We start from the raw sequence: 17,116 nt of genomic DNA, 5'->3' as shown, positions 1-17,116 counted from the left end.
AATGTTTTAATTAACTCTGATATTTAGAACTGCGTTTATGAGTGATCCAACACGAAAGTAGGGCTACCGGTAACGGGGCCTTACACGATTCCATCCGGATCTCGTGACTTAAACGGTTTAACGGTGTCGGCTCGTCGTTTCGCGATTATATCTAACGGGTTTAAGCTCATACAACATCATACTATTATTAGCTCGGGTCGGGATCAATTCTTCTTTCTTGTTTAGGCTAGATAAGGAGGGAATTAGAGAGAGATCTTAAGTGTGTGTTTTGGTGGTGTATGGAATATGTGTGAAATGAATGATTAATGGGTATTAATGGTTTATATAATTATGGATCATGGGCTTAAGCCCATGGTCTTTCCTTCTTTCTTTCATAACCCAAGTCCATAACCCATATCCATTTAACCCAACACTAGCCCAACTCGTATTCTATTTATCTAAACCGATAACGACCCACTATAAATAGACGAAATTTATTTTATTATTATAACCAAAAGTAGGGTGTTACATATGTAATCGACTGTCGTCATTCTAACTATTATGGATCGGTTTCTTATTTAATTTATGGTTTCTGTTTATTACTAATAGAAAGCCGTAATCGAACAACCAAATCACGTCCGAATGAATACGATTATGATTCGAGTTAGTTATACTCTTCTTTTGAGTTGTTTTATCAAGTTAGGTTAGTTTATTATTTGATTATTTGTGTTATAAGCAAGAAGAATATGTTGTTTTAATTTTATCATTGTAGTTTTAAAATAAAATGGGTTTGTGTGTTTTATTTTTTAGGATACTCGAAATCCGATTAACCCAACCCGAAAAAACTTGAACCCGAAAAACTCGTGAGAGATTTGGGCTGGGTTTCGGGTCAAGATTTTAAACTTTAAAACCCAAAAAAACCCGAAACCCAAAAACAAACCCAAACAACACCCCTAGTTGTAAGGCTCAAGCCCACTATAAGCCCAACTTAGCATTTTATTTTTGTTTCTTTTCTAAGGATGTATGAAATTAATAAAAGAAAACGAAATGCATTTTATGTAGATTATTCTATATTTTTTCCCTTTATATACCAATGAAATTATGAACACACAATATAAGGAATATCGTAATCTAATTGAAACACTTTCAAAACATTTTTCCTTTATTTAATCATAAACATAGCTAAATTAAAATAGATTAGATTGGTTTTGTTGTGCCAATTTTCTTTGCATCAAATTTTATCATTATATTATGGTCTCCTTAAAATAATAAAGTAGAAAATAATAAAATAGCTAAGAACATCCAACCCCCCCCCCCCCCCCCCCCCCCCAAACCTTTACATGCATTGTCTTCTTCGACTACGGATAGTATGTGGGTGTGAACATGTCAACCTCTCTCTCTCTCCTCAATCCTCACCCTCTTACTATCATGTCGGATAAGATATTCCACGCTAGAGTTTTTGAAGGTTGATAGACCCTATTGTGGATGCTCTTAGAGCAATATCATCAATCAGCCCAAGTACCATCACGTACTTTAGGTTTATTATTAACAAACATCCTGGCGAGCCAAACACCTTTATGTTTTTTTCATTATCCTTTTTAAGAAACAAAACTATAAAGTAAGAATTTTATTAAGTTTTAGTAAAATATGATATATATGAAAGTTATTTGAGTTTTCAAAAATCATGAACTGTATAAAAAATCACATTAACAATCTACTATATGCCAGGATTTAAAATATTGTCAATAGTACTTACCACCCGGCCAATAGCCAATGCTAGAATAATAATTCAGATTCATTTAACTACAAATTTATAACAAGGTGATCCTGACTATCGATTTAACTTGATCAATAGCACATCTTTTTCGTAAACTTTTAGAATTTTTTTTTCTTTTTTCATTTGAGATCACCATAAATAAATAATAAAAATTGTCTTTTGTATACAACGGTTCTAGCTTTGAATTAAAAAGTTCATGTTAAGGTTGCTTGAAAAAAGTGTCATTCTTTGAAATGCTTATTTGTAATATATGTTTATGGTCATTATTATATTAGTTACATTATTAAAGCACTAAAAATAAAAATATATGTATAAAAAAAAGTTATCAAGATATGTAACATTGTTTGTGATTTGTTACTTATTAATCGAGCACCTTGTTTTTTTTTACATTGTAACATTGTTTGCAACCATAAACGCAAGATACATTGAAAGAAGTAAAGAACCCACGAACAAAACAAACATACAATTCATTAATACAAATTACGATACGTAATTTATAAATTACTCAATATATCAAGAAACAAACGATCGAAAATGGCAATTTCAAGACATTTTGAATGACAAGATCACATGATTGTACAAGCATGAGGGTTATCATCGCTAAAAGCGAGGCGGCAGTTTCATCTGACGCTATAGCGACCGAGTAAACCGAAGGGGTGTGGAAGAAAGCCTGGAGATTATGTTGTGACAAGTTCTTTTGTGTCGACAACTCATATAGTATTGGTTGGCAATATGAGTCGGATACTTGTAAAACGAAGCAAAATGAGTGTGACTTGGGTAGGGCCATGGCTCAACGGCTTTGCCCGCCCGCTTTATCGCTTTTATCACTTTCCTTTGATCTAATGCGTAACCTCTTACCACTATCTTTTGTATCTCCATTTCGATTTCAACTTCTTCCACTCCTTAAGTAAAATTAAAAAACAGTTTAATGTTTTTTTTTTGAAAAAAAAATACTCACATTTTAAAAAAGTTATATACTACAATCAGTTTTACTAATAGTTTGTAATGGTTAATAATGTAAAAAACTTTTATGAGGAAAACAAACATTATATTTTCTTAAAGGATTTCACAATATAATTATATAAATAACCGTCAATACCAAAGAAAGTCGGTAACTTAGAAATATACAAGGTCTGATTTACGGTTATGTTTTATGTTTTAATGGTTTAGAGCTTGGAACAGGTTGTGTCACTATAAACTGAATTGACTTTTTTTTAACGACCAACAAAACTTTTATTAATCACTAAAACAGCAAGTTGCTAACCGACGTTTTTAACATATATTAACAATTTTACATTTTAGGAAAATAATATGTATATACATTTTAAGAACATAAAAATTATTTTTTTATTTATTGTTTTTTATTTTGTATTTTTGCCGTTCATAAAAAGAAATAGCTTAAATAACTGGTCAACAGTTTTCTGCTGGTCAAATGCAGAAAATGGCATTGGACTTGGGCCGGTCTAAGCGCAAGCTCCCATTGGCATAACCAATGGCCCAATAGACGTGCTTTAAAACCAGACAATAATGTATTTTTTTTTAATATTTTTAAAATTTAATAAAGTTTAATCTAAAAAACATTTATATTATCTATATTTATAATATATATAAACAAAAAAAATTAAATTCAATGTGTCACGATGTGGTCGCTCCCTATTTTTTTGGAGTCACAAGATTTCCTTGATTTTTAAATTGAGATTTCTCATGCATTTGCCCGATTCAAGGGTATGGGTCTAATCAAACCCATATATTTCTTAAACGGGTTATAACATCTCATTAAAAATCCCATCAAATATTTGATATAAAAATCCTATAAAGTAGGGATATACTAAAAATTAATATATTATTTATTTAAAAAAAGATATATATTATTTATAAATTATAATTAAAAAACCAGTTTTATAGTAAAAAAATAAACGGGTATAGGGTCTCATCAAACCATATAGTTTTTAAACCGGGTTATAACATCTCATTTATTTGTGAAACAATTTACCATCAAACCATAAATATATTATTAACTTTCATACAATAAAAAAATAAAAATTCAAAACATAAATAAATATTAGAAACAAATATTATAAGCAACCCCCGTAAATAAACGAAACATTTAAAAGCTTTATGATTGTTTCTTACATTTACTCAAGCCACCATATTATTTTATTTGTAAATGAAGACTTCAAGTGCATTTGACCCGAATTCACGGTATGGGTCTCACCATACCTAGATAACCTTAAACGAGTTATAACATCTCGCTGTTTTAAAAATAAATCTCACCAAGTATTTGATATACAAATCTTATAAAGTAGGGACACACTAGATATTAATATGCAATTTTTTAAGAAAAATATATTATTTATAATAAGAAACAATTTTATAGTAAAAAAAAATAAGCGGGTCATGGGTCTCACCAAACCCATATCTTTTAAACGGGTTATAACATGTCATTTATTTGTGAAACTATTTCATCATCAAACCCTAAGTATATTATTAACTTTTTTATAATACATAAAATTAAAATGCAAAAAAACATAATATTAGACACGAAAAAGAAACACAACCCCCGTAATACGGGGGATAAAAACTAGTGTTTTATATATTTTCATAAATATTCTCAAGGTATAACATAATATCAGACACAAATTTGTATTAGAGTTTTACAAGACATCAAATAAATACAAGACAAAACATCTTAAATCATAGAAGATATGATTTCCTTCTATACAAATAAATTTTAGTAAAAGCTACATAAACGTATAATACATTTTTACGCGGTGATGCTTGTCCGATAGATATAATGACAGCTATAGAGTGATAAACGTTTTATACATTTAAGTTAAAACGAAAGATACAAGTGTATTGTATGGTATGTTTATAAACCTTCGGGATGAAGAAAAGTTTACCTTTGAGTTTGAAAAGAGTTTTTTTTAAGCTTAGAAGCACAGCCATGACAATCCAAGTTTGGAACTCTTACTTCCACCACCTACAGCCACCCATCAGCAACACCCAACATTATCAAATTATATTATTTTCTAAATATTATATTTACATATGTATGAAGTTATAAATGATAGACTTACAGACATGGTTGGTTGTGTGTGGAGCAAACACAGAGTGGTTTGTACTTTGGAGTATGATTAATGGAGGTATACACTAAAACACTCAATGACCCCACTATAAATATGGAGTACAAGAAGATATTTTAAATTTTAATTATTAAATATAATATAACAACGGTTATAATATTTGTAGTCTCAGTTTAAAAAAACAAGTTCTAATTTAATATACTTTTGGGTTTAATTTGTTTAATTTAACATAACTCAAAATATTTAAAGTTCGAGTCTGGCTCATGAAAAGTTTTTCGTCCAACCTTGATTGAGTGTGAACTCGTTTATTATCTTGTTAAGTACTTTATTTATATGCATATATAGTTGTAACTACAACTTTAGCTATTTATCATACTATATATAATCATATTTGTTATATAAGTATTTATTATTACTATAGTTATAAAAGTTAAAGACTCGCTTGAACTCGTGGACATATTTAAACTTAGTATATGAAGCCTATACCTGGAGACTGGAGTCGTCTACTAAACGAGCTTTGTTTTATGCTTGAGTTTGGAGTCGATCTCGTTTAAACACGCCTGGATTCGAGATTGACTTTGAACATTTAGTGATCCAATCTTGAGTAGACCATAACAGTGCGGGTTGTTACTCGTTTACACCAAAGTCTAAAAAGTTAATACCGTTTATTTGTTTATTATTCTTATTTTGGTTCATTATATAAACTGAAATATTATTCTGTTTAAAAGATTGCAAATCATAGTTACTAATTTTCTTATTATATATTATCTCAGAACATATAAAATATTACTTTTGTTTCATGAAGTTAGTAAAAGAAGTCAAGAAATGAATTATCGCCGATATAAAGAATTATATAATATGTTAATGGTTTGTTATTTAAAATTTTTCAAAACTTTATAATCTAAAATATCCAAAAGGTATAGCACATTTATAGGGTTGGTGGGCCATGAAAATTTTTGAATAATTCAAAGGCGCTGGGGAGATAAAGGCATTAAGCCAATAAGTGGCTGGAATTGAGGAGTGGGCCCATAATTTTGAACACAGGACCCAAAGCCCAACCCATAAAGAGAAACCACTTTCTATGATTCTATCCATCCTTTTACAAATTACAAAAAGCCTCAATATCGATATCGGGTTAACTTATTAAACACACTAGTTTGGCGGCTGCGCAATGCGACGGGTACACACATACATAAACACGACATCGAACGAGTAGCTGGTCTTACCATGCCAGTACGTGTGTAACTCGTTCCGACCCAACATTGTTGCAACCTGAAATCCGTTTTGACTTGACCCCTTTCGACCCGAACCCGTCCCGACAGACCTGAACCAAATTAACATTTTTTGTATCGACCCATTCCGACATTAACCCTTTTAGATCCATGACCATACCTGCTGACCCGACCCGTTTGCCGGTCCTTACTGGCAATCACGTAACATGTTAAGTTTTAAAATGAAAAAAAAATATAGCAATATCATACTCAAATTAAAGAGAATAAATGATTGTGTTTATGATATAATTTTTTTAATAAATATATTAATCTGTGAAAAAGTTATGACCGTTTAAACGTCTCATGGGGTAGTTGATTTAAAATAAAAGATAAATATGAAACCATTATATAAAATAACAAACTGTGATCAAAGTTAAATGTTCAAACTTGTAACTATTTTTTAACGAATTAAATTAATCATACATGATTGTGGGTAAAGACCATGTTGCCCCTAGAATCTAATTATTTTATGCACAATGTCGGATCCATAAAATTTATTCAGTGGGAGGAAAATAATCGTTTAAAGAAAAAAAAGTGCATGTAGAAAATTAATTCTTAATTCAATTGTGCAATTTCTCTTTCGATCTTTACTGTCAAAAAACATCTATCAACCGTTAGCTTATCTAATTGTTACGCCAAAGGAATAAACCATAAGAGTTAAAAGTTAACAAATCTTTCATATTTTTGCACGCCACTAACATAGAAAAATGAACCATACGGGTTCAAAGTTGCTATGAAGTAACTTTATGTTAATCTTTTTAAAGCGATAACCAAACTATCGAATTTTCATATCAACAACAATATTGTTAAAAAAATCAAGTCATATCAAAATATAAGATTTTAATATGTTTTCCATAATATGAAGAATCTTCTCTAAATGTGAATTAAATCCGCTTTATTTTATATTTGTAAATAGATACAATATTAATATTTATTTTTTGTAATACAACTGATTATTAAGTTTTCCGTGTAGTTTAGTTATTTAATAATTTTTATATTCTTGCTTATAAGTAAAACTTTATTTAGGTTAAGTTTTAAATCATTTATTTTTTATTACAATTATAAAATATCCACTATTGACTTTTACTTCTTGTGTGAACCGGAAAAAACTACAAAGATGTTAAATTGAATTTTAGTTAGGCTTGAGCAGGGCCAGAAATAAAAGAATAGAGATTAGGGGACCTGGAAAAAATAAATTAACCTATTAACTTTAGAGAGAATTTTTGAAACAAAATACACTAAATTGGAAAAAACTGAGTGGGGATACCCCCCCCCTCCCGGCCTTCAAGTCCGTCCGCCACTGGTTATGCATCATTTGTTCTACCCAAAGCAACAAGTTTGATATCTTCTAAAAATTAAGAAGTCATTAAGTCATATTTTAAAGTATAGAAGATATGTATAAAGATATTATGAAGTTTTTAAAAAGCCATATATCATTAAGAAGTTTTTCTTAGTTTTTGATTAAGTGTGTTGTCTTTTATACCACAATAACCTAATTAGAGGTGTATATGAAATCAGTTTTAAAGCCGAAACAAACATGTCTTGATCATAGTTGATTATAACTAGAACTGAAGTTAACTGGTTTTATACATCTATAAGCCTAACCCGCACATTGCGTCTTGAAAATAGTTAATAACTTAACATATTTAAGAGATCTTCAGTAAGAGCAATCTTGCGGGTTCATTTTTTCTACAAAGAATGACCATGTGGGTCGTTTGACCCGTTCATTCTTCACCATTGGGGTCAATTATGGGAAACTCATTACTCCGCATAAATGACAAATATAAGATCATGTATACACCAAAAACATGGCAAGATCAAGAGTATTTTCGCCTCGATAATACTGATAAGAACATGAATAACTTGTATATAAAACTAGAAAGAACTTAAAATAACCAATATTAAACCTTTTATATTAAATTAACCAATGGTAAGTTACTTTAATTTAGAAAAAAAGTTAAAAATTTCATTTGAAGATCACTTATGTTTCCGTTTGAATTTGTAGTTATTGAGAAATGTTTCCGTTTGAATATCTAATTAAGAAAATATAAACATAAACAATTAATTTAATACCCGTTTTGGTAAAAATACTTGTTGGAAACGGTTCATAAACAATTATTAATTTGTATAATTTACTTTTGCTCTAGTTACGTTAGGGAGTCAACTCAATAAGTTCTACGATCTACTAAAGTAAGAACTTGATTAGGATAAATTTATATTAACCCACCAATTCCAAAAACATATTAAACCGATATACTCGATTAAAAGCATGTTTATATTAACTTTACAGGTAAGATGTCGATAGGTTAGGTTTTACGATTCTTTTTAGCTTGATGAAACGAATTTAGCACCATAAGACATACCGATTACGAATTATTTAATAAAACTATATATAGTGTTACAAATAAAATCAATAAAAATTACAATACATCGTTTTAACAATAATAAGGAATAGAGTTTAATATTTTAAATAAACTCAACATATTTTCTTATTTCTACATAAAATCACCCAACCTAATTCTTATAAATTTGTTTAAAATACATGTATTCATGCTTTTTTTAAATGACTTGGTTTTGCTTTTAACACATTTAACTCTGATAAAGTTATGTTCTAAATGTTCAAAAATGTTAATGTGAGTATTATTTTGTTGATTGTTATCATATAAGATAATATGTCGTCCGAGCTAATGAGAGATTATTTCACATCATATTGTATATAACTTCCACATCAATAAAGAATACTAGTAAGTGCTAATTATAACTGATTTCATACTAGGGCTGTCTAACGAGCGGATCGAGCCATGCCAGCTACAACTCAAGCAAGCTCGGCTTGGCTCGGTCATCCTTAACAAGGTGAAACTTGAGCTCGAATCAACTTGTTTAAATAAAATATAACTAATATCAGGGTGGTCTCTTTTATCATATTATACATGTTTATTTAGGAATTCAGTTATAACATAAAAAAATATATAAAGAGATAACTTAAGCAAGCCAAAACGAGTGAGCTTATATTGATTTGTTTACAAATGAGTCGATTTCAAGCGAGTAACAGTCCAAAACCTTTTTAAACAACATACTTGACACATATATTTATTTAAAAAGGTTAACAAACTTTAATATAGTGAGTTAACTCGAAATGAATCACTTAGAATTAGACGTAAAGTTTGAATTTAGCAATTAGCAGGAAAAGAGTCTTCTTTCCATTTTTGACACAAAAAATGTCTTCTTTAGGTTTCTTCATTATCATCTTCATAACTCATGAATGCATCCATTTAAATGCACTTCCTGTTACAATTCAACATCTATGTATACACATTGATGATCACTTAATCGAATTATTTATGTTATTTTTTGATCAAATATGATGCAACAAGGCTCAAGATTTAAACGAATTCACACGCGGTTTTCAGAGAATATTTGTCTCCATTGTTGATCTACTACAAGAATGCAGCTGCTAGATCGTCGGTTCGCTTACTCTTCCTCGCTGTTTGCTTGTTCATCGGCATGTTTGTTTCAACTCGGTTGCTTAATTACACTATTTCGGTGATCTTCTCATCATTTCTTGAGTTAATGTTTGATTTGATATTGATCGTAAATCGATTAGATCTAATAATCAAGGTTTTGAGTTTCAACATATGTTTGATAATAAGCAGTGTTATGGAACTCGTTAGACGCTAGTCGGGTGGTGGGTACCCACTAGCGATTAGCATGTTAAATTATATGCGATTTTCCAAAAATTATTTGCACACAATTTTTTTTCAATGTCTCATATATAATTTTTTAAACTTATTAATCGAAATGGATTTATAAGTATAGTTTTTTAAATACTCAAAGATTTACCAATTTTGACCGAACCGATTTTGAACGATTTGAACCTGCTTTGACTGAATACCAATATTTAATTCTGATTAACCGAAATCGCTGGCTAACCACCGATTTCTGATTAATTTCCGCATAATACCGTTTTTACAACACTGAATATCACTAAATTACCAATTTTGACCAATTTGGGCTAGTTTGGACCGACTTTGCCCGAATACCAATTTTTGGTTCCTATTACCTGAAATCACATTTAAATCAATGACTAGTACCGATTTTTACAACACTGATTACATAAAGTGTTGATGCCAAGGCACTAACACGTCGAGATTGATTATTAATCAATTAGTTCTAAGAATTATGGATTTAACCCTCGACTTCTGTTTCGACTATTTGCAGCCAACAGCTCGAAATTCGGTTACCTCAATCGTTACAACCGCAAACTGCTCTATATGGAACCACACTCAAACATGTCCCAACAACTATTACCCCAAAGATTACAACCTACATTATGAAAAACAATACACATCAGCACCCGAACACACGTGTCCAGATTTCTTTCGTTGGATTCATGAAGACTTAAAACCATGGAACAAAACCGGAATAACAGAAGAATCAGTTGAAAAGGCTAAAGAGTTTGCTAACTTTCGGTTTGTGGTTATTAATGGAACGGCGTACGTTGAACGTTATAAGAAGTCAGTTCAGTCGAGAGACGAGTTCACCATTTGGGGTTTGTTACAGTTGTTAAGACGGTACCCAGGTATGGTACCGGATTTGGATATTACGTTTGAGTGCTTTGATTTTCCGCTTGTTTTGAAGAAGGATTATGATGAGATGAATACAACGGCGGTGGAACAAGTGGTCCCACCACCATTGTTTCGGTACTGCGGTGATGATGATTCGTTGAATATTGCTTTTCCGGATTGGTCGTTCTGGGGTTGGTGAGTGTTCTTATACTGGTTACTGGTTATGAACATAAAAAGCACTTGACAGTTGAAGCTGATCTTTGTTGCAGGGCGGAAATTAATATAAAACCGTGGGATTTTTTGTTGAAGGATCTTGATGAAGGCAACAAAAGGATGGAGTGGATAGACCGAGAGCCATACGCTTACTGGAAGGGTAATCCATGGGTCGCTGAACACAGGAAAGATCTCGTTACATGCAACGTTTCTAACGAACACGACTGGAATGCTCGTCTCTATATCCAGGACTGGGATAAAGAATCAAAGCAAGGGTTTAAGGAATCAAAGTTGGCTGACCAATGCACCTACAGGCAAGAACAGTTAATCCATTAACATTTTATTATCAAGAATTACCTTTTACATATATTCTTGCAGATATAAGATTTACATTGAGGGATCTGCATGGTCCGTGAGTGAGAAATACATTCTTGCATGTGACTCGGTTACATTAATGGTGACACCCCATTACTACGATTTCTTTACGAGAGGGTTAATGCCCGGCAAACATTACTGGCCCGTTAGGATGGATGACAAGTGTAGATCTATAAAGTTTGCTACAGAATGGGGCAACAATCATGAGCAACAGGTATGAGTTAAAAGGGTTGGGTTGGCCTGAAACACTCTTTGTCCGGAAATTATTACATTTTTATTAGGGGTGTGTATGAAACCGATAAACGAAGCCAAACAAAAATCTACGGTTTGCTTTTATGTTTTATAAAAAACATACTTTCATTGCGGTTTTGCATGTAAATAATTAAAACCGGAAAACCAAGTTAATTAATTTTCATGTTTTATTTTGAATTTTAAGTAAAAAGAATATTTCAGCCCAAATGTTTAATAACTAATTAATTATTACTTAAAACAAAACTAGACTCAAAATCACAATTTTGGGCCAACTTTGTTTTTAGCCCAAAAGTTTCAAGCCCAAATGATAAAACCGAACAAGACCGATGCTGAATTGAACCCTAGCCAAAAAACCGAAATTTTGGTTTTGGTTCGGTTTGAGCCCAAACCTGACTCAAACCGACGCATGCACACTCCCAACTTTCATGCGTACACATGCAACAAAATTGTAAATCTAACTTATTAAATAAAATGGAAAATACATTTTCAGCAACTTTTGGCCCGTTTCACTCGTTGACACATTACTGAGAAAAACATAACCAGAATCAACTCATTAAAACAAACAGGCGAAGCATAACCTTTTTATCTTTATGACAGTCAAAAGCAATGGGAAAGGCAGCAAGCAGTTTCATTCAAAATGATTTGAAAATGGATAATGTATATAACTACATGTTTCATCTTTTAACCGCGTATTCAAAGCTCATGAAATACAAGCCACGCATACCCCCGAACGCAGTCGAACTCTGTTCAGAAGCGATGGCTTGCACTTCAGAAGGGTTTGCCAAGCAATTCATGGATGAATCAACTGTAAACAAGCCAGCGGATGTTAGCCCGTGCATCATGCAACCGCCTTATGACACGCAAACCCTTAACTCTATACTCGATGCAAAAGCGAGTTCAATTATACAAGTTGAAAAATGGGAAAAAGAATACTTTGAGCAAATGAGTCATGAGCAATAATTTAGTCGGTACTTGGTTTTAGAGTAAGCGTACGCGTTGTATATAGTTATATAAACAAAGCGGCCCGTTACAGGAAATATGTAATGGTATAGCTTTCTTATAGTTTATTATGTTGTCTTGTTCTTATGTAAGACGTGTTCACGCGATTAGCAACATAATAAAAATATACACAAATATACGATATTTTGTTAATTTTGAACGTACGCGTCTTTTTTAGCTCTTAATATTCTATGCACAAATATACAATATTTTGTTAATCATTAATTTAAAAAAAAAACATATTAAGCCCAATTCAATATCTTGGGTCAAACTTTTTTGGCCCAAAATATTTTAGTCCGAGTAGAAAAACCAAAAAATCGAAACCGAACTGTTTTGAATAAACGAAAAACGAAAAGTTTGGTTTTCGGTTCGGTTTTAGTCCAAAACCGCACCGAGCCACACCATGCACACCCCTAACGCGATTAGTAACATAATAAAAATATCTTATAACAAGAAACAAGGGTTCGGGCTCGGTTATTGTCTAAACAAATACAAAACACTTATGATTGCGAACGCGAAATCAATATCCTCCCAATCTCGAAACTCAAATACGCATCAACGCAAGCATACTGCACCTGCGGGGCAACAAGCCACCGATTATCCCAACAACTCATCGTAACCTTCTTCGGCTTGCTAACCTGCTTCCGTAACACAACACTCGCCAGCTTCTTCAACCCCGAACTCTTCAACTCCTTCTTACGATACACCAACCACGCCAACGTCCTCAAATCCACGGTCCGCACAACCACAAGGTAATAATCCTTCATAAGCTCCCAACATCCTCACATATCCCCACGCCCGCAAAAACATAAAATGGGCTCGCAAGGAAGTTAACAAGCGAGTACGGAATAATCAGCGAGTGCAGGATTTGAAACACGAGGCAACGGGTCCCCGCGCAGAGCTGGATGACCGAGATCGGGTTATCGTCGCCTCGGGTTCGGTTAGGGCGCCACTCGACATCTAACCCGATAACAACCGGCTGCAGAGCAAGGAGGTTTTGGATCAAATGTTGTTCGGTTTCGGATATCCATTTGTCGACGGCGGATGAGTCGGCGGTGACGGTGGTGGTGACGGTGGCGTCGAAGAATGTGACGTCATATAAATTGTAGGTTAAATTGGTGGTTTTATGAGGGATGATTTTGATAGTCATTGATTATTATTATTATTATTATTGCTGCATAAATTGTATTGGATTATTATATAATTTGATGTTTATAGGAATGATTGAATGAATTAATTATGGATATGAATATGAATATGAATTTAGAACCCTAAATTGTAACAAAATTGGAATTGTTTATGAATATAGAATTATTATAGGTAATGTAAATTGGGCGAAATTATATATATATATGAAGCTAATTATGAATCAAATGAATACATAGAATGAAGATGATACCTATAAGACTGTAATTAGGGCACGGATTATGCGTTCTTCTGAACGATGATTAGGTGTCGAGATCGTTGTTTGACACCTTGACGGATTGGGTTTTGTTGTTCTTTTGTATTGTTATATTTTAAAAAACCGATAGTTTACACGTACTGAATTGGATTAAAAAAATGGTACAACTGGGTTCAAATTTAATCGGTTGAATAATGTGCTCTATAAAAACGCAACTTTATACTAAAAAGATACTACAAAAATACTTAAGTTTATATACTGGCACTGACCCGACGCTTCGCAATGCCCGAAAATTAAAAAAAAGTTTATATACTTTTATGATAAAATTATTTGTATTTTTAATGTTTAAATCCATTTATTCAACTTATTTAAGATAACTTTTATTAACAGTATTTTTTTGCGTAACCCAAATCATAAACAACTGCCGTCGTCCTAAAATTATATATATAACAATTTGAAAGGTTTACTTGCATTATAGATTGTACAACATGTTGTTAATATAGTACTCATCTTAATTGCTCCTTGCTGAATTCTATACACCTGCTTCCAACAATTCCCTTATGAGTTTTGGCCATTTGTGTTCATGCACTATTACTTTTAAAAATTTTAAATATAAAAATAAAGACTTTAATCAACTTAAACAAAACATGTATTAACTTTGATCTTTATATAGTGATTATTTTACATTTAGTTCCGGTAACTGGCTACGACGCAATTTACATCTACTCGCCGTCATAACGCTCGGTATTACCGACTGATGTCTTTTTGTTTTAATTTCGGTACAGTAACAAACCTAAATTAACCGGCCCAATCCACGTCTACTCGCCTCCGTAACACCCGGGCCAATTAACATCTACTCGCCGTTATTACGCCCGGTGTTACTGATCAGTGTTTTTTGCTTTAGTTATGGTACAATAACGAATGTAACCGAAACCGGCCCAATTCACGTCTACTCGCCTTCGTAATGCCGTGGTGAACATATGTCGATTAATTTTACATGTTATTTTTTATATCTCGAGTACTCTAGACCACATGTTGATTAATTTTAAAGTTTGATTATAAATTTCTTTGTTACATTTATTATTTTTTTTTTGAATGTTTAAGCTTGCCTCCTACTATTTACAATAAACCGCCATTGCCAGGGATCGAACCCTGGACCTCTCACCCAAAGGCCTAAGCCTTTACCATCCCACCAAAGTGGAGATGGCATTTATGTTTTAAGTCGTGTTAGCACTTTTGAATGTTCACGGGTTTGTTTACTTTGTCACAAACCTAAACAACAAACAAATCGAACCCCCACCTGTAACACCCTTGGCAAACACAATATCGTCCCACTCTTAGGCTATCCCACATCGGCCGTGGACAAGAGAGATCCTTGGTTCATAAGTAATGTCCTGCCTCTTAACATCACCAACGCGTTTTGGGCAACCAAAAACAAATCCGTGAGCTCTTCGTGGGCAGAGCGGACAATATTGGTGTCACTGTAACATCCCGGCCTCTCGTACCACCAATATCACTGTAGCATCCCGGCCTCTCGTACCACCAATATTGTCCGCTCTGCCCACGAAGAGCTCACAGATTTGTTTTTGGTTGCCCAAAACGCGTTGGTGATGTTAAGAGGCAGGACATTACTTATGAACCAAGGATCTCTCTTGTCCACGGCCGATGTGGGATAGCCTAAGAGTGGGACGATGTTGTGTTTGCCAAGGGTGTTACAAACAACCCCCCTTTGGACTCATCGTCCTCGATGAGGCATGTCCCATCATCCCGAACGGCGCAAGAGTGGCTCTGATACCACCTGTAACATCCCGGCCTCTCGTACCACGAATATTGTCCGCTCTGCCCACGAAGAGCTCACGGATTTGTTTTTGGTTGCCCAAAATGCGTTGGTGATGTTAAGAGGCAGGACATTACTTATGAACCAAGGATCTCTCTTGTCCACGGCCGATGTGGGATAGCCTAAGAGTGGGACGATGTTGTGTTTGCCAAGGGTGTTACAAACAACCCCCATTTGGACTCATCGTCCTCGATGAGGCATGTCCCATCATCCCGAACGGCGCAAGAGTGGCTCTGATACCACCTGTAACATCCCGGCCTCTCGTACCACCAATATTGTCCGCTCTGCCCACGAAGAGCTCACAGATTTGTTTTTGGTTGCCCAAAACGCGTTAGGGATGTTAAGAGACAGGACATTACTTATGAACCAATTTTTTAACGATATCAGCATTTAATTGAACTGAAAGAAGCATCTCTAATTTTATTTCTTTTAGAATGATTAACTTACATATTCACTAACATAGTTCTAAATTTACATATTTGTCTATAATGAGACACGAATCTTTAACCAGTGAAAGGAATACCTCTATGGACACACACATACACATAAGCATATATACACCTTAATTAATAACCAAATCATCGTTAAAACCTGACACTAGTTGTTCTTTGTATATAAAACGTAGATTGTTTCTTCAAACCATCCTCGATAATCATTAAAAGTTATTAAGATCCAGAAAACACATCCCAGCATGTTTAGGACTTCAGAATTGAAGTTATAATAGATCCTTAACTCTACTAGACATTAGACTCCAAGTCATAAGTTGGTAGGTTTCACTTACAACTTTCACAAATAGTTTGATATAACATGTAATAAATACCAAGGGGTAATTATCTCAAACTTTACACATAGTTAGATATAACATGACACCAAGAGGTAATTATCTCAAACTTTACACATAGTTTGATCAAATATATGTGTCTAGATGAGTATGTTACTTTATCTAAACATGATAGAAAATTACAAAAATAATATATATTTGTAGAGGTAACTCGGTATATATGTCATACAACATTTTACAACTATAATCTTGATCATTCATGAGATATTGAGATATATCATATATAGATTGTTTTTCGCATATCTACGGAATTTAGCTTCATATACCAGGTTTTATGTCCTCAAAGTACAAAGTCCTTGCTCGTATACGCAAAACTCTTTCGTGTATATTCCCAGTCGTGTATCCTCGTTAGATTTCTTTCAGAATAGCACATAATAAAGGATAGTAAATCTATGTGTTTAATTTTAAGGATTGTAAGTATGTTATAATGGAGTTAACACTTAATAGTTAATTCTATCCAGTTTGTCATTGATTTTCAACCCGACTACGAGTCATTATCAGAGTTGACACGACTCGTGTCGT

The 17,116-nt window shown here is 33.1% G+C and overlaps 2 protein-coding genes and 1 pseudogene across 2 annotated transcripts; 1 reads left to right on the top strand and 2 right to left on the bottom strand.

The window, feature by feature from the left end:
• Positions 1–2,322: 2,322 nt before the first annotated feature.
• LOC143625502 (heavy metal-associated isoprenylated plant protein 31 pseudogene) lies at positions 2,323–4,839 on the bottom strand (annotated as a pseudogene).
• A 5,450-nt stretch (positions 4,840–10,289) lies between these two features.
• Positions 10,290–12,670, top strand: LOC143625491 (uncharacterized). Its single transcript, XM_077095817.1, has 4 exons — positions 10,290–10,870; positions 10,945–11,202; positions 11,267–11,477; positions 12,113–12,670. Exons 1-4 carry the CDS (start codon positions 10,290–10,292, stop codon positions 12,473–12,475), a joined length of 1,413 nt encoding a protein of 470 aa, XP_076951932.1. The 3' UTR covers positions 12,476–12,670.
• Positions 12,671–13,277: 607 nt separating this feature from the next.
• LOC143625485 (uncharacterized) lies at positions 13,278–13,664 on the bottom strand. The gene has a single exon (XM_077095807.1). The coding sequence runs from the start codon at positions 13,662–13,664 to the stop codon at positions 13,278–13,280; it is 387 nt and encodes a 128-aa protein (XP_076951922.1).
• Between the last annotated feature and the right edge of the window lie 3,452 nt (positions 13,665–17,116).

This window comes from Bidens hawaiensis, unplaced genomic scaffold (assembly GCF_021521415.1).
Source record: "Bidens hawaiensis isolate Kalapana, Puna unplaced genomic scaffold, B.hawaiensis_p1.1 tig00000458_1, whole genome shotgun sequence".
NCBI lineage: Eukaryota > Viridiplantae > Streptophyta > Magnoliopsida > Asterales > Asteraceae > Bidens > Bidens hawaiensis.
Note: the sequence above shows the minus strand (reverse complement) of the source record. Positions and strands in the feature narration are given on the sequence as shown.